The 22,208-nt window shown below is 42.8% G+C and overlaps 1 protein-coding gene across 1 annotated transcript in view; it reads left to right on the top strand.

Annotated features, from left to right (window-relative positions):
• Positions 1 to 22,208, top strand: part of TSNARE1 (t-SNARE domain containing 1) — a gene marked incomplete at its 5' end in the record, with an annotated part of 427,114 nt that overhangs the window by 133,601 nt on the left and 271,305 nt on the right. Inside the window, 2 exons of the mRNA XM_082499260.1 lie at positions 2,484 to 2,558; positions 4,091 to 4,147. Coding sequence (XP_082355386.1) covers positions 2,484 to 2,558; positions 4,091 to 4,147 — 132 coding nt within the window. The remainder of the gene's footprint in view (positions 1 to 2,483; positions 2,559 to 4,090; positions 4,148 to 22,208) is intronic.

Below are 22,208 nucleotides of genomic sequence, written 5' to 3'. Positions count from 1 at the left end.
TGTGGTACAAGGCAGGAGACTGATCATAGAATCATAGAATCATAGGGTTGGAAGGGACCTCTGGAGATCATCTAGCCCAACCCCCCTGCCAGAGCAGGGACACCTTAGAGCAGGTTGCATAGGAACGCGTCCAGGCGGGTTTTGAATGTCTCCAGAGATGGAGACTCATGTCCAGAGACTCATCTCCAGAGATGGAGACTGATTTAAAATAGCACATGGCTATTTTAAGGCTTCCTTTCAAACTAACCTCAGAGGACTTATATAGAGAGGCCTATCTGGAATTCCAGGTTTTTGTAGGACGAGTGCTGGACCATTAGATCAGCTCTCCAGGGTGGCAATCTTATCTTATTTTGCATGTGTAACAAATATAAGGTTTATAGACCTTTTATCTGTAGAATGGGAATAATGATACTTGCCCTGTTCTAAAAATGGTTTTAAATCTTTGGATGAAGAACTGTAAGAGTGGGATATTCTTCTGTGTATGAAAACACTGCCATTAAAAATTAAAGATATTTACCCCATCCTTCATAAAATTTACTTTTGTGTTCTTAAGCAGTTGTCTGAAACAGCTGAAATTGCTGTAAAGTGAACAGTTCTGCTTTGTGGCTTTGGTGTAGATTGGGTTTTGTTTGTTTCTGTGGCTTTTAAGGTGACGCCTCACTTCCTCACAGCTCATTCCCCTTTGTAAAGCCGGGACACGTGAGCTCCTGCACACCTGAAGTTTGAGATCCAGGGAGTAGAATAGTTCCAGGAGAATCACGGAATCACAGAGTTTTCAGAGTTGGAAGGGACCTCTAGAGATCATCCAGTCCAACTCCCCTGCTAAAGCAGGATTGCCCAGAGCACATTACTCAGGACTGCATCCAGGCGGGTCTTGAAAATCTCCAGAGAAGGGGACTCCACAACCTCCCTGGGCAGCCTGTGCCAGTGCTCTGTCACCTGAACCGTAAAGACATTTTTCCGTGTATTTGAACGGAACTTCCTGTGTTCTAACTTGTGCCCATTACCCCTCGTCCTGTCACTGGGAACCACTGAAAAGAGCCATCCTCCATCCTCCTCCATCCTCCATCCTCCTTCAGCCCACCCTTTAGATACTTGTACGCCATAATAAGGCATATGCAATAATAAGAATTTCCATTGCTTCAGGATTAGCCTGACACACTTCACTGTTGGGGTTTGGTCACTTCATCTGAGAGCAGCAATTTTGCAGCATGTTGGAGAGTTATATCTAAGCTAGACTGGGATCTTCCTTCTGAGAACACTTTTGTTTAAAGGATAGATGGGCGTATTGCTGGGGCAAGCTCCAGGCAGAAAGGCGGTGGCGTTTGGCTACACATTTTAGAAAATGCGGAGATAAGTTGATTTCTGACAATCAGGCCCTCAGCCAGGCAAAAAGAATGCTATTATGGCTGATAGACCTGTCAAGTCTGGTAAATCACCCATTTGCCATCAAGTGAGGTGATGAACTCTGTCATGGAGTATCATCCAAAAAAATCATAGAATCATATTGTAAAATCATAGAATGGGTTGGATTGGAAGGGACCTTAAAGATCATCGAGTTCCAACACCTCCTGCCATGGGCAGGGGCACCTCCCACTAGACCACGTTGCTCAAAGCTCCATTCAACCTGGCCTTGAACACCTCCAGGGATGGAGCTTCCACAGCTTCTGTGACCAACCTGTTCCTCTGCCTCACCACTCTCAAAGTGAAAAATTTCTTCCTGATATCTAATCCAAATCTCCCCTCTTCCAGTTTGAAGCCACTACCCTTCATCCTATCACTACACGCCCTTGTAAAAAGTCTCTCTCCAGCCTTCTTGTAGGCCCCCTTCAGATACTGGAAAGGTGCTATAAGGTGTCACTGGAGCCTTCTCTTCTCCAGGCTGAACAACCCCAACTCTCTCAGCCTGTCCGTATAGGAGAGGTGCTCCAGACCTCTGACGGTGTTTTTATGGGACAATCCCTTGGGTTGTCATATCCAGCAGATAATCTGAGGCTGGATTTTAGTAAGTAGAAGCAAGATATCATGCTGCCACCATTCTGTTCTTTTGACGGCAGTAAGGTATTAATTTGCTTGCATTCCACAATCTTTAAGAACAAGTATTGGAGCGAGACCTCCTTTTGCGTTAAGCAGGACAGCAAAATGTCCCACTATATATCCCTGCCACACAAGGTGTCCGGCTCAGATAGCGGACTACAAGTAGTTATGACATGAGCACTAGCTTGAATATCCAAGGCAACATTTTTTTTTTTTTTTTAATTGCTTTGGCCAGAAAGATCAAAGCATCCTGTGTTCCCTTGCTAAAATAAAACCTCGTAGCATCCTGGCAGCCCCAGTGATGTTGAATTTTTAGAATACTATCTGCGCCCACTTTGTTTACTTGGAGTCTCCCACCAGGACTGTTCCCCGTGGTCAGAGACAGAGTCAACTATTTGATTTATCACTACACACCTACTAACCAGACTTCTGTTTTTCCTAAACAGCAAGAGCGACTTCAGCTGGACAGGCTGAAGAACCAACTGTCTGATGCCATCCAGAGATACGGAGCTGTGCAGAAGGTGAGGGTCTCTCTTGCTTCCACCGTGAGTTTGGGAACGTGTTATGTGGAAGCGAGCGAGGCTCCCAGGAGCACGGAGCATCTCCATAGAGCTGCTCATGTGTCGTTTCCCCCTCTTTTCCTACTTTACCAAGCAAGCAGTGTATCATTACAGTGGGACACACGACTGCAGAACAATTGAAAAGAAAAAAAAAAGCATGCTTTTACCAGCTGTGTATCTGGTGGACCTTCAGTGGTACCCCTGGCTCAGCCATGGCATTGTTTTGGTGTGTCTCCGCTTTCAGAGGAGAAAGAGAAGTGATGGCACAGTGCCCCTTCCACCTTCTCTACTTACAGAAAATGTGCGGGCAACATTGCTAATTTGAATGTTGACCCGCCTTATGGTTCTGTGGTGCTGTATGGCTTTGCCAGAAGGTTTCCAAACACGTCTTGTGGTTTGGACCTGTCACCGAGATCAAACTGTTTAATAAAACAAACAAAACCTGAACACCAGCTCTTCAGTTTGCTTCCATACTCTCCCGCTTTACCCTGGGGAGGCTCTACTGACGAGCAGATTTGCTTTACTTTTAAACACCGGAGTAATGATTAAAATTTACCATCCCAAAACTGCTTCTCTCCCCTGCAGTAACAAGTTTGAATATATATCTGGATTAATCGAATCCTGTGCAAATACAACCTGGACAAACTCTGGTTGCTTTCTTATACTATTTAAGTAAGTTTGACCCATGTCTGCAACACATAGGAAGAGTATATTGTAATTATACAAGTGTAATGAATTTTGGCTGGCAACATGCACTTAAGAATGTATCTCTATTATAAATGCTCTGCACTGATTGATTTCGCAGCACTTGCTGCCTGTGGGTAATAAATAAATAAATAAAAGTACATAAAATTGCACTTCAACAGCATGTATATTATGTAATAGCGTTGCATTATCTCTGGCGCTATCTCGTTTCTTTAATTATTTCTCTGCCCTATTCAAAATATTAACTGTGTTTTTTTTTTAAATAAAATGACTTTATCCCTTTAAATGAGAAGGTGGAAGGATTCAGGTAAAGGGCTCCACGCCCATATACACACACCTGTTTAATCCCCTTTTTTTTTTCATGTTCATGAGTACAATCCATCTGAACTTTACATGTAGTTGTGTTGTTTTTTTTAAAAAAACCAAAAACTGTCATCAATTCAGAAGTGCCAAAATTAGCCACTGCCGTTTGTGAATGCCCGGTTGCATCAGGAAACCAATCTGAGTGGTAAATTGCTACTTTTCCGCGTCCTGGCTGTCATTTCTTAAATGCCTGTTTCAGTTTTGATAACCTTGTCATGCTGGAAGCTTTGAAGACTTTTAATTCCTGCAAGGCCAAACTTTTCAATGCGGTTATATTCCTCTTTTTTCTAAATAAGACGACTTTTTTCTATGTCATTTTCTTTAAAACGCAGAAGAAATAGCTTCATATGATTCCTTCCCTAAATATTTGGACTCTGTTTTCTCAACCATTGTACTTTTTTTTTTTCCCTTCCCTTTTTTTACAGAAAATAGCAGAGAAATCCAAAGCTTTGCTTCCTACTGGGCAGAGAAGTACCAAACAGGTAAGTTCATGTGTCTCTATGTTTAGCAGTGAGTACATTGCTAAAAAGGGCTGTTTTCTACCTCCACTATGGTGCTGAAGACCGTGGTGCTCCCCCACCACCGACATTGAAGCCAGTGAGGTGGTTTTCAAATAGAGATATATGACACCTTTGGAGAGGACCCAGGGTACAGGACCCAGGAAAAAAAAAGATATATGTTTAATTATTCTCTGCTTTTGTGTTCTCATGGGGCTCTTTTTCCATTCTTGATGGGAGTTTTGTTGATGCTGAAATATATCAAAGACCAGTCCTGTACCCCCCTTCCCTGGCAACTGGGCTCTTAAGCTCAGTGAAATCACGCTCCAAGTGCAACTTTGTAGAAGGAATTAAGAGGTCCTCAGTTTTAAGAAGGATCATGTATTCTGCCTTCTTTGCCTACGTTACACTGTGGTTAACTATTGTATATATATGAAGACCAAGCCTTTTTTTTTTTTCTCTTTTTACCCATAATAGGGACTTTATCACTGAATAAATACTATAAGTAACCAGAGTATATACATTATAGTTTTGTGCATATATTTAGTTTCATATGTACATGCGTGTGTGTGTGTGTATAAAATATAATTAAATATATGTATGCCTGTGCACATATGTAACACGATTAAGAGTGTAAAGATAGGTATGCATATATATATTTATATATATGTGTATGTGTGTATTTTTTCACAAATAGTAATGCTATATATGAGATGTGTGTGTATGTGTGTGTGTGTCTAAGAAATCTCCACAGATTTCCACGAGAGGTTGGATGCCAGGAGATCAGTGAGCTGTAGTACAAGTCCAGCAGAGATTAGGTTGGCCTTTCAAGTCCTACACACTAAAAAGCTTTCAGGTATTTGCAACTGACAACATGCCAGCAAAAAGCAGGACTCCTAATTTCCGTGACTATTTCTGATATTCTTGATACTCTTGTCTTTTCTTTTAAGGGGCAATTAGCAGATTTTCTACTTTCCTAATGAAACTTCATTCCCTACCTTGTTGGGCCGTACAGTTTTCTGTATCCTCTTTAATGTGTATATAAGAAATAGTTGTTCTTTGTAACATTAATGCTTCTTGGTAAAGAAGGGTGGAATGATGCCACCAAAGACCCTACCGTTAAGGTAAGTCAATGCACCAGAGTTTTGGTATTAGATAGGTTTCAACCAATTGCAATTCTCAGTCAGACCTTGTTCCCAATGAAACTTAGACCTTTGTGTGCCAAAGGACTAATGTATTCCTTTACCCTTATTGAGAGTTCCCACTGCCACCTTTGGAGTGGTTGTCCACAGATGTTGATTTCCAGCTATACACTTCTAGAAATGTTACAGCTTATTTTTTTGTCCAGGAACTGGTGATCTGTATTGGACATGGGCATCGTGCATGATCAGAAATAGCATATTCTTGAATGGTGGTCAAATCCACCGGACATCAAACATTTAATGGTTCTGATAGTTGAGGTTAGAGATGAGGGTGTTTCTTTTCTGCAAACCAGCTGTGATTTGTTTTCATGCTGTCTATATTATATCACTTCTTGTGCTTTTGACCAACTTAGTTTACTGTTGGTGGAGTGGATTGCAGAGGTGGGAACAGCTCTGGTCTTACATGGACTACAACATGGCTGCATGGCCATGGCTGTTCCATGTGATGTGGGACACTGGTGGCTATTAACCACTGCTAATAGGATGAAGAGAGCTAATTATTGCATAGCTGTTGTGCATCCCTGCAACTGGAGTAAGCCTGGATGCAATCAAGTTTTTTTGGTGTATTGACAATCATTGATGACCGCAAAAAACAATCTTCTCTGGAAGGCAGCAGAGTTTTAATAGGGGAAAGAAACAAGATGTTGGATAGTATCATAGAATTGTCTGGGTTGGAAGGGACCTTTAAGATCATCAAGTCCAACCATCAACCTAACACTACCAAAACTATCGCTAAACCATGTCCCTCAACACCAAGTCTTTTAAATACCTCCAGGGATGGTGACTCCACCACTTACCTGGGAAGCCTCTTCCAATGTTTGACAACCTTTTTTGTGAAGATATGTTTCCTAATATCCAATCTAAACCTCCCCTGGCACAACTTGAGGCCATTTCCCCTTGTCCTATCTCTTGTTACCAGCAAGAAGAGGTTGACCCCCACTTCTCTATCCCCTCCTTTCAGGTAGTTGTAGAAATCAATAAGGTCTCCCCTCAGCCTTCTCTAAAAGTAATCAAATCTTGGAGGCAAGTGATGATGGGGTTGGAGGTAAAGGGAGGCTGGAGGAAGAACGGCACAGAGACAAACTCCTGTGCCTTAAAAGAGGTAAGAAACCAACCATCAGGAGACTGTAGCAGTAACAAATTGGTGCGGGTCAGGCAGCATCAGCAGAAAATAGCAACCAATGATAGGACAAGGGGTAATGGATTCAAGCTGGAACACAAGAGGTTCCACTTAAATTTGAGAAGAAACTTCTTCTCAGTGAGGGTGACAGAACACTGGAACAGGCTGCCCAGGGAGGTTGTGGAGTCTCCTTCTCTGGAGACATTCAAAACTCGCCTGGACGCCTTCCTGTGCAACCTCATCTAGGTGTTCCTGCTCCGACAGCGGGATTGGACTAGATGATCTTTTGAGGTCCCTTCCAATCCCTAGCATACTGTGATACTGTGATACTGTGAAATTGTGTTAAAGTGGACCAACTGCAGATTGTTTCTCCTTGTGGCTGTCACTTGCAAGTGAATGCTGGTGGTTGGCTTCGGTGCATTATGAAAAAGAAGGGGGTTGTAGTATGTCCTTGGTGAGATGCTTCTGACTCAGAAGTAGGCTTGATCACACCCAAGAGTACGTACTTTTCATGCAGTGACACTTGCTTGGGCTGGGGACACATGAGATTTCGTGCAAACTGCTTGAAAAGGAAGAACGTTAATTCACATCCGTTTCAGCTTTCTTACATATTTGCAGCTTCACACGTGTCTTCTTTCCTTCCTCCTTCAAATATAAAAAGGGAGAAATTGAATGTGTAAAACCCGCCGAAGGCAATGCAGTGGTGTGATTGTCTTTTACTTATTTTTCCAGCTGCACATCGGTCAGGATATGCAAAATTATAGTTCTCACAGCAACTGTAACCTGACCACTATGTGCATATATTACGGCATTAAAGTTAACACCCTGTACACTAATACAAAATACTACGTACGTTCAGGGAACCTGACTTATGGGTCTCATGAGACTGCATGGCGAACTTCTTGATTTGGTGCAGATCCAGTCTTGATTCAGATTGCTGCTTGCCTGCGGGGCTTTGTTTTATTTTATTTACGCTTTAATTTACTACAGCAAATTGTGAGAGGTTTGAAGAATGCTAGTTTTCCTATACGCGCGTCCCTGTAGTTCTTCTCTTCCATCGGTGTGGTGGGAAAGGTGAGATGTTTGGTAACACAAACTCTAATAAGTTCCCTTTAGGGAGTAATTGATTCTGTAGACCCACGTAACAGGTAAAAATTGGAAAGTGAAGCTTCAAGAAAATTATTCTCCTGCCCATTGTGGTTTGCTGTAAGTACTGTTTAATTGAGTTTATTTATAAAAGCAAACTAAAGGCATTGATCCAAAATTCCTTGAAGCCTGAAGTTATATAAATTCTTAATCAAATATGTGTCTGTAGGAATATATTTGCGTGCAGACAAATCAATGTAGTTCTGTGGGTGTGTTACTGCTTATATTGAAAGACACAAATTTTTACTACGCTAAGTGATTGTTGTTGAAGGTGAGTTGTGGCAACCATTTGAAAAAAGCTTTTTCCTGTGGAACTGTGAAAGCAATTTTAAACATTCAGCCAGTGGCTAAAATGAGACCTCAGAAGTCTCATTAAGGGAGTGCATGGGGGAAACCTTCCCATTTATGAGAAACGCTGTTGCAGCACACAGCAGAGGCGGTAAGGTATTTGGTGATATGGTCACCTCTGGGTCCTGCTTACATATGGGGCAGACGTGCCTCAAATCCCATCTTCTCCCCCTGCACGGACACACCTTGGTGCAAAGCAGCTGTTCCTCCTTCCAGGCAGGGAGTCCCCTGTAGGAGACGGAGGATTTCAGGTGTTCCCCATGGCAGTGATGCGGAGCCTGGGACGGGGTGGTCAGTGGTTGGAGAGGACGGACAGCTGAGTAGATCTGTCCTCTCGGGCTGAGTCCATCCCACGGTGCAACAGCTGATGACAATAAAGTATGATAATGTTCTAATAGCTCAGAATAGATTATCCATAATATTAACATAATAAATAATAGCCTGCAGAAAATCCACAAAATAGCCAATAATCCCTCTGAGCACAGGACATGAAAAGAATCCTTCTTTTTAATTCTTTTTAATTATTGTGCGCCTACTTCCCATTGAAAGAAGAATATATTATTGTGCCCACGACTGAAGAAGCTCGAGTGATATTAAACCCAACAACAAACTACGCTGAAAAGCTGAGAACTCCTAAGGATCCATCCCTGGCAGTTCCTAGCAGAGGCATCCCAGATTTTGTGTCCTTATTGCATCTGTGACATGTCTTCAGGCCACCTCTGTCTTTCCTGGATCCTCATTGACCACACTTAGCCATCAAGCTTCTCAACAACTGAGGAGGAAAGTGGGCTTCCTCACCATGTAGACTTTGTGGGTGGTTCCCCAAAAGGGTTGGGAGAAAGGGAAGCACAGCTTTGTTTTAGCTGGGGAATGAGTTTTAAACTGAAACCACACCAAAAATCTGTACAGATATTTTATTTTTTATTTTTTTTCAGAGGAAACTTTCCTGGCATTTTTTAGAAATTAAAATTACAGTAATTGACATAGTGTAATGGCATCCCTCTTCATTTCCTGCTGCTCGTGGGGAGAGGGAAAGATAATTACAGCTCTGGGACATGGCAGTTGCCGAAAGAGATGCCTTTGTTTCTTATTCCGTAAGTCTACTTGACCCTTCTCTCAAAGGTCAGTAAATTATGTTTCTCAGGAGCACAAAAATGGGTAATAAACCTCTATTTGCATATACAAGCTTCTTTCTCCTGACTGCATCAATTTACTCGTGCTTTAAACGGACTTCCTTCTCACAGGAAGCAGCATTTCACTCTTTCTTCCTGTGTTTGTGAAGTTGTTCTTTTCATGTGATTAGAGTAAAATTCTCATTTTGGGGCAGCAAGATCCAATCCTCGTCTTTATGGGAGAATAATTTCTTGGCAATAATATCTGCATAAACTGCATATATGTATGTGTGTGTGTAATGGCTCTAGTTAGTTGGGCTTCTATTTTTACAGGATCCTTATCGTGGTAGATGCTGTATAAGCACAGCTATTAGATTGTGCCACCCTGAGGATCTCGCCGGCTAAGCAAATGCCAACAGGCTGTTTTGAACAATAATTAACGATGAGTTTTTAATGCGGTAGTTGCTCTTCCTGCTGGAATGCCGATGCTCATGTTGAAACTTGCTTCAACATGTGGGAGAGTTTGTGGTGTGTATTTTTCTTAAATGCAAAATTGAATTTCTCACCATCAAAAATAGCGGCTTTTGCCCCGACAAATGGAGCTTTTTATTTACGCATTTATCTTATTGACTCTAGCGTCTTATCTTAGAACTCATCCCAGTTCCTAATGTTCCAGTCTGGCTGGTATATCTTAGGAAATCAAGCCTTAGCTTTGGTGATAATATATCTTGCGTGTGTGGTAGTAATTGCTATGTCTTTTCAAGGTCATTTGCTATGCAGCCACTTCTGTAAAAAGTGTTATTTCAACAACGGCAACTTTGTTTTAAATGGCTCTGCATCCATTAAAACCCATATTCTGATCAACCCACTCCTCCGTTCCTGGGGCTGTCAATATGCAGCATTTAAATCACACGGCTATTTTTTCTTGACTTTATTTAAGTGTGGGCTTTTGTTTGTTTTTTAAGGCGGTCATTAAAGCAATTTTCCTAAGATTTCCCCCTCCCCCCCTGCCTGATACAGGGATTTGAGAGGTGGATGGAAATAGATTCATACCTCATTTTCTTTATTTGCTCCCTATATTCCCAAAGGAGGTGGAATCTATTCCGAATGGCCCAAAAGTACCGCCCTTGCGCTGCTTCCAGTGGATCTGCTTTTCTGCTCAGCATGCCCATGATCTTGCCAAAAAAAAAAAAAAAAAAAAAAATGCCAGTGGGTTTTATAGACGCGGTACTTCACTAACTGACCATCAAACTCCATCTCTGGTATTTCGGGGGGGGGGCAGCACTTTGCAAGTGTAAGAGTTAAAATGAAGAATCCTCCATCCTTAAGGGCTGTAAAACCTGCACCATAGCCCTCAGGAAGATGCCCGTGTCCCTCGTGCTGCTTGTGGCCATGCACAGGTTTTGTGGGGCAACGGGAGTGCTCAGGACATCAGTGTTGCGTGGAAAAAGATGTGAGAAAAACCCCAAATCCTACTATGTCTGTAAAGGAGGTAATTTGTAGAGACTAGAGAGGTGAGCTTCCACTAGCAGGTGCCCCCTTATTCTACAAAAGGAGAAAAGTAAGAAAAGACCAAATCTACATAAAGGCCAGATCTGTATAACCAGGTTTGGGGAGAACCTGCCATTTCCTAAGTTGCCGAAAAAACTTCAGCATCGTGGATTTTCCTTATCAAACCCTTATCGAGCACCTGTCATGGGATAAGCCCACTTTGTTTGCCTATGTCTGCTGATGTAACTCGAAACTGCAGCTGCCTATGTCAGCACCCGAGCAAAGGAGTTTGTATTCATTAGATGGGTTTTCTGGTTGCTTGGGGTTTTTTGTTTGTTTGTGTCTTTCTTTCTTTGTGTTTTTTCTTTTTTTTTTCTTTTTTTTTTTTTTCTTTTGTTTGAGTGAGAAAGGACAGAGGTTTTTATGTGGGCAGAGGATGAAGGCAGGGGAAGGGTTTCTTTTGTATGAAGCCTCCTCCACAGCAGCTCGCCGGCTTCACACGCCGTGCGGATGCCGCTCTCCTCTACCCCAACTCTGAGTCATCGCCGGAGCCGTCTTGCAAACCAAAGGGCTGTTTTGTCTGGAATGAGCCGGCCTCACCGCCCAGCTCTGTGAGCACTTGCTTTTATGTTCCCAAGTCCCGGGGCCACGTTTCCTCACCCCACATGAGCGAGGACCCCCCGGCGGGTGGGCTGTGCGTGGGAAATGGGGACGTTGGAGTTGTGTGGAGGCGTTTGAGGTCGTGGGAGGAAGCACTGGCATGAATGTGCCTTGTTAATAGGAGAGAGCACTTTCACGGAGAGCAAATCCATATCATGCCCAGAGGCTCGGACAGATAACGTAACTCAACTGATACCCACATTATTATTCTTCCATAGCCAGTGACGGCTCTGCAAATATTTTCCCCCGTTGCTTGTGATAGCAGCCTCTGTAGCTGCAGTACTCCTTTCTCCTCCCAGCTGCAAAATTTAAAAGATATTGCAAATACCCACATCTTCCTGCCAAATTGGGGTCATTCGTGGAACGGATTGCTGCGCCCGTAAAGACAGGGAAAATCTTTCTCACCTGTTGCGTTAGATCTGGACACGGTCTCAAGGAGCACCAGCTCCTATTTTCTTATGGGTACTGCTTTCTGCACAATGAGTGTGGGTAGCGTGTTGCTGCCTGGTCCCTGTCAGTACTCCTGATGTGGATAAATAGATCTATAGCTATAGGTATGCATGTCTACATCTACATCTACATCTACATCTACATCTACGCAAATTTAAATTTAAATTTAAATCTAAACAGAAAAGAAAAAGAAAAAGAAAACGAAAAAGAAAAAGAAAACGAAAAAGAAAACGAAAAAGAAAACGAAAAAGAAAACGAAAAAGAAAAAGAAAAAGAAAAAGAAAAAGGAAAAGGAAAAGGAAAAGGAAAAGGAAAAGGAAAAGGAAAAGGAAAAGGAAAAGGAAAAGGAAAAGGAAAAGGAAAAGGAAAAGGAAAAGGAAAAGGAAAAGGAAAAGGAAAAGGAAACAAAAAAGGAAAAGAAAACGAAAAAGGAAAAGGAAAAGAAAAAGGAAAAGGAAAAGAAAAAGAAAAAGAAAAAGAAAAAGAAAAAGAAAAAGAAAAAGAAAAAGAAAAAGAAAAAGAAAAAGAAAAAGAAAAAGAGAAAAGAAAAAGAAAAAGAAAAAGAAGAAAGACAAATAGAAATAAATAGAAATAGAAATAGAAATAGAAATAGAAATAGAAATAGAAATAGAAATAGAAATAGAAATAGAAAATAGAAATAGAAATAGAAATAAAAATAGAAATAGAAATAGAAATAGAAATAGAAATAGAAAATAGAAATAGAAATAGAAATAAAAATAGAAATATCACTAAATATAGTGACAGCTGTGGCCAGTTGGATGGATGCTCAGCTTGGTCGGAGAGCTTTGTCCTTGCACGCAGCTTTGCTGGTCAATGAGGGTCACCTTTGGCAGCGCTGTCAGATCTGTGCTGACAGCAGCGTAAGAGGAGAGCAAATGCAGGCCAAGATCCCAGAGCTGATGAAATGTAGGCTGGGTCCGTAGGACATGCGTGGCTGCAATGGCAGGAGTATAATTATAAACAAAGAACCTCGGCATCAGTCTGCAAGCTTGAATTTTGTTCACTCTACATCAGTGGCTTTTCTCCCCTATATATTCCTATTTTTTCCCTTGTGCAGGAGCCTGATGATATAGTAAGTGGGTGGTTTTGCCCACTGCAAGTAGAAGTGGTTCCTGCTGGTGGGATGGGGATGATCGTACAACCTCATCCACCTCCCATCCTTCAACCCCACCTGGCACAAGTTGCATCACAAGAGTCTAAAATTGACTTTTGCCCTGGCAAAGATCACGCAGTAACTGGAGAAACAAATGTGAAACCTTACTGAGTGTGTCACCTTGCTCCAAAGTGAATGCGGTGTTATTTAATACATTTAAACCCCCCTGTGGAGACGGATTATTGAAAGGAAGGAAATTGTATTCTTCTAAACCCACTTTGATAGCTGCATTTATCACACGATTAAATGTGAACAGCAATGGTATTTTCCCGTGAAAAATACATATTTGGAAATAGGTTAACCCTTGCTTCACCAGGGTGAAGACAAAAGTAATATTTAGTGACCTTTCTAGGGCTCCGTCTGATTTGTTTTCAGGGTCTCGATAACCAATGTTATATTCACCACATAATTCCAAGATATTTAACCCCTGTCACTCCTATGTAGATGGCAGTGCTGTTACCTCCCTTGTACTGTATATCATCCATGAAATGCCATGTGATGCTCCAACTATCGCCCATACCAGCCCCTAAATCGACCTGGCATAGTAAGATGGACTTGCTATCTCAGACTCTTTCAATTGATCACAAATACGCCTGATTTACTGCAAACACAATGAAACACAAGACCGGGCTTATCATTTGGCTTCTTTGTTCTGTTAGGTAGTTCTGGTCCCCAGTTGAGAACTGTAATACAAGTTTGTGTTATTTTGCCGAATTAAACTTCCGCTGATGTTTCAGCTTGTTAAGGAGTTTCATCTTCCCTTTTCATGATAACCCAGGATGCTCAAATGCCTTTGGAGTTAAACCATAAAGGTGGACATATATCCGAGAGGTAATTTACGTATAGTTTCTTTATACAATACTCCAGGATCTGTAAGATAAGGCGTGTGCTGCAGATGGTGTTTCAAACACTTATTTTTAATCTGATAGCAATAGTCTGGCTCATAAATAAAATAAATGTGTGGTCACCTGAACACAGACAGTGGTTCTCCATTATAACTCTCTCAAACTTCTCAATTTGAGAAGGCGCCTGTGTAGCAAATAATTCACTTAAGAGACTTCTTCAGCTACGTCTGACTGTCCCAAGTCTGAAACGAGGTGGTGGATCACAACATGTGCCAAAAATTCCAGGAACGTGCTCCCATAGATGGGAATGAAATGGAAATTGGACTCAATGATCCTTATGGGCCCCCTCCAACTTGAGATATTCTACGACTTCTATGAATGAAAAGACTGAGCCATGAATGTTGCTCATCACAGCTACTGTCAGGAGCAAATCAATGTTGCCTGGCTGGTACCTGCTATAGCGTCACCCGTGTGCCTCTTCATGCCTGTCAACTGTGCATAAATCCTGAGGGGAGTGATGCAGCCAAGCTATCAAGGGTATTCTCCTCTTGCTGGTGTTCAAATGGGCAATTTGTCGTTTCAGCAGCAAGAAGACATGGATGCATCTCACTGTTTCCCCTGCAGTAAAACACAGTAGCGCTTTGCAGTGTCCCCTTCATTAATCCCGCTTTAATTAAAGCTGCATTACCATGCAGTACAGCGGGATGAACATTAGGCAGTCAGTCAGTCACTCTGGCGAGCCTTGCATCCAATGGGGTTGGCGCAATAGGACTTTTACCCTGCTCCCTGCATCATATAAGGCCTCAATCTCATCTTCTGTCTCTCTGCGCTCAACTTGAGTACTTGTCTTCTCCGGATGCTGGAAGGGAGCTGGGAATGGTAGAGCAAGGAAGGTTTTTCCCTCACAGGTCATTTTCCCACATGGATCATTCAGATATCTTACACAAATGCAGTATTTCCCATGAGAAAAGAATAAAAATAAGTTCTTACAATTTTTATTTAGTTATTTATTTTCACGTGATGGGCCAGAGCCTTGTGAAAACACAGTGGCACTGCAGTCAGTGCAGCACTGCTGACGGGCACCGAGCGGAGGAAAACCAACCTTCTGCCCCTGTCTGTGCAACTTCCCAAGGCAAAACTCACCCCACAGACAGGAGGTTCCCAAGGTCCTCCTTGGCACAGAGACCAAGGCATGAGAAAGCCTATACAGGATACATTTCTGTGGGGAGAAACTGGCTGGAAATAGGTCAAAAAAAAAATAGGTCAAAAAAAAGGGCTTATTTCCATGTACCTGGTTTTCTATGGGGCAAAGCTGAAGATTCTGCTTCTGATCTGTGCCCTGGGTCTGTTGTGAGTTGAGGTTTGCATACCTCAATTGGATAAAATGAAAAGCTTCAGTATTTTATTTTCTACCTTCGCTTAGGCTGCAAGCTCCTGAATGGAATAAAACTATCGAGATGGTTCCTAGAAACTTAACTCGATGTTACGCTTGATGCAACTGAATCTCTTGATCTGCAGTTCCTTGCTTTAAGAAGGACTTCCCTTCCCTTCCCTTCCCTTCCCTTCCCTTCCCTTCCCTTCCCTTCCCTTCCCTTCCCTTCCCTTCCCTTCCCTTCCCTTCCCTTCCCTTCCCTTCCCTTCCCTTCCCTTCCCTTCCCTTCCCTTCCCTTCCCTTCCCTTCCCTTCCCTTCCCTTCCCTTCCCTTCCCTTCCCTTCCCTTCCCTTCCCTTCCCTTCCCTTCCCTTCCCTTCCCTTCCCTTCCCTTCCCTTCCCTTCCCTTCCCTTCCCTTCCCTTCCCTTCCCTTCCCTTCCCTTCCCTTCCCTTCCCTTCCCTTCCCTTCCCTTCCCTTCCCTTCCCTTCCCTTCCCTTCCCTTCCCTTCCCTTCCCTTCCCTTCCCTTCCCTTCCCTTCCCTTCCCTTCCCTTCCCTTCCCTTCCCTTCCCTTCCCTTCCCCTCCCTTCCCTTCCCTTCCCTTCCCTTCCCTTCCCTTCGTCTCCCCTCACCCTTCCCCTTACCTTTCCCCTTCCTTTTCTTTTTTTCCCATATGGGATTACACGCGCATGAAGAGTTTAGTCGTGGCACGCTGAGAAACAGATGATTGCTCTAAAAACACCCCAACAACCCAGCAAACAAAAATAAGTCATCGAAGCACCTGCTTGCGAGCTCAACTGATTCCTGGCAAGTGAGGAAGGTGGTTTCTCCCTCTCCGCGCTCAGCAGTTTGTAATTGGTTCGGTGATTTAAGGAGAGGGAGTGGGAACGTGGCTTTTGTGCGCAGCAGGAGATACTGACCTCTCCTGGAAGCTGAGGACTGGGAAGTTTGATGACCCTGTTGTGTGAACCACTTCGTTGACCCCTGTATTCAAGCATGATTAAAAAGCTCTACTGAAGAGCCGGGCACAGAAAAAAAAACAAAAACCTTTTCCAGCAGTTGCTGGGGACGGGGAGAGGGAAGCTGTGGATGCTGCGCACTTTGGAGTGCCATCTGCTGGCATCGGCCTCAGTCGGATACAGGAGCCTTGTTTTACAGCACTCGGATGAGAACGGCGGTGGAGAAAGGTTGATGAACCGTCAGTGCTTGTTATCGACTAATATCATTGAGACGAGGAGAAAATCTGTACAGATTTGGGGTGGAATAGGATGTTTTTTGCTTCTGTTGATGGCAGAGTCACTTCTTACTAGATGGTGGGAAAATGCAATAAGTAACCACCTGCTACGTGTTCTCTGTACCAGGTAGAACATACATATTAAATAGAATTGAAATTATGATGTGTTTAATGCATTTGCATGTGTACATATGTAAATTTTCAAGTTCCAAAGGAAGAGAAATTTCAGCTTTAGGTCACATCTACTGGGAAGCATCGAAGAGTTTACCAGTTTTAAGTCTTGACTAGTCTGGTCCTCCTCTGTGCCGGATTCCAGAGGGCTGTGCAGGTCCTCCCTCTCTCCTCAGTTCACATCATTTGGGCACCCCAAAGGTGTGAGTACGCCTTGTCCACCAGTGCATCTTGTTTAGGCCCCAGTAGGGTCTGGCAGGGCCATGAGTGTGTGTCTAATAAATGGGAGAGGGAGGCATGGTGACATCTCACTGGGTGCAGCATGGGGTGGCGCTACTCTGCTATCTGTGAGCTTAACAGGATCAAAATTATTTAAATTAACAAGAAACCTGTGTTCATCTCTGGGATATGAAGTGGTGTTGACACGTTAGACACTTGCCTGGCAGCTTCAGGCTGGGGAAAAGTGAGGCATAAGGGAGGGCTTTGCGGAAAAGTAGAGGGGGAATGGACTTTCTCTTTACAGCGAACCATATTTTTTTGTTTAAAAATGCTCAATTTGGGATATGCATCATTTTCTCTTGTTTTTAAAGGTTTTGTCTTTCATATCTCTCTTTTTATAAAGGTGCGTCCTTTGCTTGTGGGACATAATTTGTGTTCTTTTCCTCCACCAGTCCTGCTTATTTTGAGATGTATTTTATTTTGAGCCTGATGATATGCAATGTTATAAAACCTTTTTCTCCTTTGAACACTGCTTGTTGCTTCCGTGCCTACAGGTCCCCCCCGTAGAGACCTGAGTTCACACAAAATCCCTTAAATCACCCTTTGGCCTTATTGACTCTCCGCTTCAGCCCTTTGGAATCTCACAGCTTGCCAGTGGTGCTTCTTCCCCTTCCCAGCTTCAAGAGGCTGGAAAACATTACAGAATATAAATTGGCCACCAGAGAAAGAGGGAAGGTTCAAAGATGTGTGGTATGGTGGTTTGGGGTGGTTTGGGTTTTGGTTTGTTTTTTTTGTGTTTTTTTTTTTGTTGTTGTTTTGTTTTGTTGGGTTTTTTTGTTAAATACTTTATTAGGCTTCTTTGTTTATGAATAGGTGATGGTATTTAAGACTTGATATGAAATAGGGGTAGATGAGCTGGGGAATCTCTCCAACGTTGAACTTCAGTAGACATCACTGCAGGTCTGAAACACTTTGGAAATTAACATATTTCAACTCTATAGGGGGAAGAACCCGTCCCTATTTTACAGACAAGGCAGAAGTTGGGTGGAGATTGTAGGTTATGCGGCAAGTTATAGGGAGCACAGCAGATTTGACTTTGTCGCTGCTGTAAATACAAAGTGTTTGTTCCCAGAGTAACCCATGACGTGGGTTATCTGTTTTGTGGTGTCTTGAGGGTTGGGGTGGGTTTTTTTGGTTTGTTTTGTTTTTCATGATGCTCAGCGGAAATGGAGGTTAGTGGGTCTGGAGGTGTGTACAAAGAGGAATAGGTTGAGTAGCTGTCAAATGAAAGGACTTTTGACCTGTGAGGAGTCTGCAGCATTTCTGTGTTTCACGGGTTTGTTTATCCGCTGTTTAATACTGGAGTATTAGATATCAAGCACCTCGAGTACTGCGTTCAGTTTTGGGCCCTAAAAGGGGCCCAATGTCCAAGAAGGACATTGAGATGTCAGAGCGTGTCCAGAGAAGGGCTACAAAGCTGGTGAGGGGTCTGGAGCACAAGTCTCATGAGGAACAACTGAGGGAACTGGGGTTGTTTAGTCTGGAGAAGAGGAGGCTGAGGGGAGACTTTATCGGTCTGTACAACTACCTGAAAGGAGGTTGTAGACAGATGGGGCCTGACCCCTTCTTCCTGGTGACAAGTGATGAGAGGAAATGGGTTCGAGTTATGCCAGGTGAGGTTTAGATTAGATATTAGGAAACACTTTTTCACTGAAAGGGTTATTAAACATTGGAATAGGCTGTCCAGGGAGGTGGTGGATTTGCCGTCCCTGGAGGTGTTTAAAAAAAGGGAAGATGTGGTACTTGGGGACATGGTTTAGAAGTGGTTTTGTCAGGGTAGGTTAATGGTTGGACTTGATGATCTTAAATGTCCCTTCCAATCTCAGCGATTCTATGATTCTATATGGGATTGGGAGTAGAACTGACAAGTTCAGTCAGATACTTTTTGGTAGCCTCAGTGAGTTTGAAAGCTTCTGTCTATGAGAGTAGAGGACCTGGGCCACAGTGTCTTCACAGTGTGGGGATTTGAGGAACATACCCTGTTGCTTTCAGTAGGGTTGTGTTTTCATTGGTCTTACTTAGAGAGCAGGAAAGATGGAAGGGAGAATGAAAGTATTTCGGTGAGATTCATCTCATATGACTTCTTCTTTGTGAAAGTCATGTAGCCATTGTAGTCACTGACAGGAAGGCATTTTGCAAAAGGAGCGGTGCGCTGCATTGCTCTGTTTTATTTCCCTGAGTTTCTACTAAAAAGCCAAGGAATGAGTGAGGTATTTCATATTTATCCAATATCATTACATTTAACGTCCATGAGCTTTCCTTTTGATATCCTCTGTTAATTCCCAACATCACAGCAGGAAGCAAATCAATCTCCTTCTTTCCTGGCACAAATATTTGGTGATAAGGTTACCAATAAGCTCTAAATTAGCTTTCATATACTTTCTAAATGCAAAGTTATACATGAACTTCCTCACATACCATGGCAGCTGGTTCTTCTTGGCAGGTTGCTCCACTGAATATGATAAGGGTGACTTTGGCTTCAGTGCAGGACAAGCGATGTGAGAAGACCGCTTGTCTGCAAAATCTTTTCCGTCAGGAAAATTCCTTGCGCTGTGATTCACTCAAGCCATATGTGGGGGATTTAGATTCTGGGTGAGATGCATGAAGGAAACCCCCCAGGAGAAGAAATTATTTGGCAGCTGATCCGTAGAGCTCTTTCAGCCACCTCTAAAGAAAATGCTGTGGTGCCAGTATCAGTTTCATTACACATCTGGGCTTGACTCATCTGCTACAGTAAAAGAAGGAAGAAACCCAAAGAAATAATTAAAGTTCATTATTGCATGTATATGAAATAGCATTATTAAAGTATCTACCTCACATTTATTTATAACCCTTCTTCCTGACAGAGCCTGACATGTTTCGCAAACACCACTGAATGATTATATATTCTTTGCCCAAAATCTGAGGATGTTGCTCTGCATTTTATTCATCACTTGTTCAGTCAAAATTTATGTTCCTGCACAAACTGTACATTTTCTGAGATCTCTTTGTGTAGGTATATTACTCATGAGACCTACCAGGCATATTTAGAAAAAGTCGGGGTGGAAGGGCTCAAACTTCTTTCTGAGAAAGTCAGCATTTCCTGAGGAGTGCCAGACTTGGCACTGCCATTGTGTGACAGGGTGAGACCGAAGGAGAAGAATACCACCATCGTCACTACAATCCAATTGATATGTTTTGGTTAGCAGGATGGAGTTATCGATGACGCCACTTATCCAGGACAACAGCAGTAGCATGACTCCTCTTGGAAAAATTCCTGGGACTTTGGGTGGTACCCAGTGTTCAGAGCCTTTCGTAAAACTCAGCCAAATCACAGAATCACAGAATCTCCTAGATTGGAAAAGACCTGTAAGATCATCTAGTCCAATCTTTAACCTAACAGTGACAAGCCCACCACAAAACCATGTCCCTGAGCACTATATCTACGTGACCCTTAAATACCTCCAGGGATGGGGACTCAACCACTTCCCTGAGTAACGCTCTCCAACGCCTGATGACCCGTGTCGTTTCCTACAAAATTAAAGCGCATGTCAACACCCTTGGGAGATTGGCCCAGGATATACCTCAAGGTCTTGTCTCTTAGTTACGATCAGACTGGTCTCATCCCCTTCCGTTTGCCAAATGAGACCTGAAAATAGATGAAAATGGTATAGATTAGATATGTGGCTCTGGCATATTAGCACAGCTGTGTTTGAGCTAAGCAGCAGCAGGGGTAAAAGCGTGGGTGGTGGAAGCAAATAGGAAGACTGCGGCACGAAGGTAATGTAAACCCATCAGGGACTTTAAAACGCTGAGCCAGATCGATGTTCCTTTGCTGATGGAAAGTGTCGCCTCCCTCGGCAGGCACTGTCAGTGGTTCGTAGAGCGCGTTCCTTGGAGAAAGTCAGTGCGCAGCCAAATGATCATGATAAAATATGCAGTGATATTATGGACCCTATCAGGTTCCACAATTTGATATGGAAAATATATGTCTAACAATATATGTGCCAACAATTTCCTCCCTAGGTCTGATCTCAAATCAGTAGAGTTTAGTATTTACCTGGAAAGAGAGTTTTTTTCCAATGCTTTTCTTCTACCAATTTCTTTTAAATAGCTATTAGTAGAAGTCCCCTGTGGCAAGAAAGTTTCCTTTCCAGAAAGTGGGCAGGATGTTGGTTTATCTTCAGAAGTTAGCGGTAAATACTTCTCCAGGAGAAGACAGAAATTTCTGTCTATAAATGGGATTTGCTTCTGAACCATGGTGGACTTTACTCTCCAATAGTTGTCCTGTGTATGGTAACCGAGTAACAACAAGAGTAATGTATAGGCTTCCCTAATGGCTGCACTGGTTTTGGAAAGATGGTCCCATCCTTGCTTCTGAAATATGTCAGCACTACTGAGGGTTTCATTCCCCGTGAGGAAGGTCTGCAGATGGTCCAATCTCAGATCCTGTTGTACCTGAGGGGCAGATCTGTGTATTTTGGAAGCATCCTGGATCTGCCTTTGGCTTCCTTTCAACTCACTTTCATGCTTTGCCCCCCCCCCCCCCTCCCCCCTTTTGTCCCACTCTCCCCCTTTCTGAGCATTTTCTGTGTTCTTCATTCACTCTTGCTAGTCCCTGATCTCTTTTTGGTTAGTTGTCCCTCTTCTCCTGTCACTGTCTCTGCTTCTCCCCCATCTTTTGTTTATGCCATTCCCCTCTGTAGAAATTTTGGCAAAGAATTGAGACCGAAGAGCATTGAAGCCATTTCCTTGGGGTGTGTACCCCTTTTATAGCATGTGATATGATCAGTTGCATTTTTGCCCATAACCATATTATTAATGTTTAAATTGTGCTTATTGACATAATGATACCTATTGTGAGACTAACAATATAAATATGCTCAAGGAACAGCTAGGAAAACAAGATAAGAGTGTCTCAATGCCCAGGGGATATATTCAGGGTGGAGAGTAATAGGGAACATTATGTATTTTGTCCATCACCATTTTTTCAATGAAAGAGGATTTAAAAACTGCAGCAGTTTTCAGCATATTAAGTGTGTGGCGCTGAAAGGAATTGGGAGAAGCTTGTGGAGTGACTCTTTTCTATGTTGTAGCAAACTACTTCTCAGCTTACTGAGCTTCTCAAGCTCAGTTTGTGAAGTTCCTCTCCTCCATGGAGCCTGCGGAGGTCCAAAATATTCTCTGTAAATATCACTCTCTTCCTAGTTGAAAATTTGAAGGGGTATGAAACAGGGTTGATCTGGGATTGAGAGTTCGAATGGCAAAACAGAGTTTGTTTTCCATTGATTCTGCCTCTGCCTGGTTTCTACGCTGTCCTTTGGGAGACCAGGGTGGCCTATTTGGAGAGTAGAGTAGCAAACTTCGTAACTCCAAAATACAATTGTATGTCATGTTAGAAAGTAACCAGCTGAAATAAAACAAACAAGTTCAGTACAGGTGTTTTGAATAGATAATTAAATAT

The sequence above is a fragment of the Vanellus vanellus genome (assembly GCF_965231255.1).
Source record: "Vanellus vanellus genome assembly, chromosome: 2".
Lineage (NCBI taxonomy): Eukaryota > Metazoa > Chordata > Aves > Charadriiformes > Charadriidae > Vanellus > Vanellus vanellus.
Note: the sequence above shows the minus strand (reverse complement) of the source record. Positions and strands in the feature narration are given on the sequence as shown.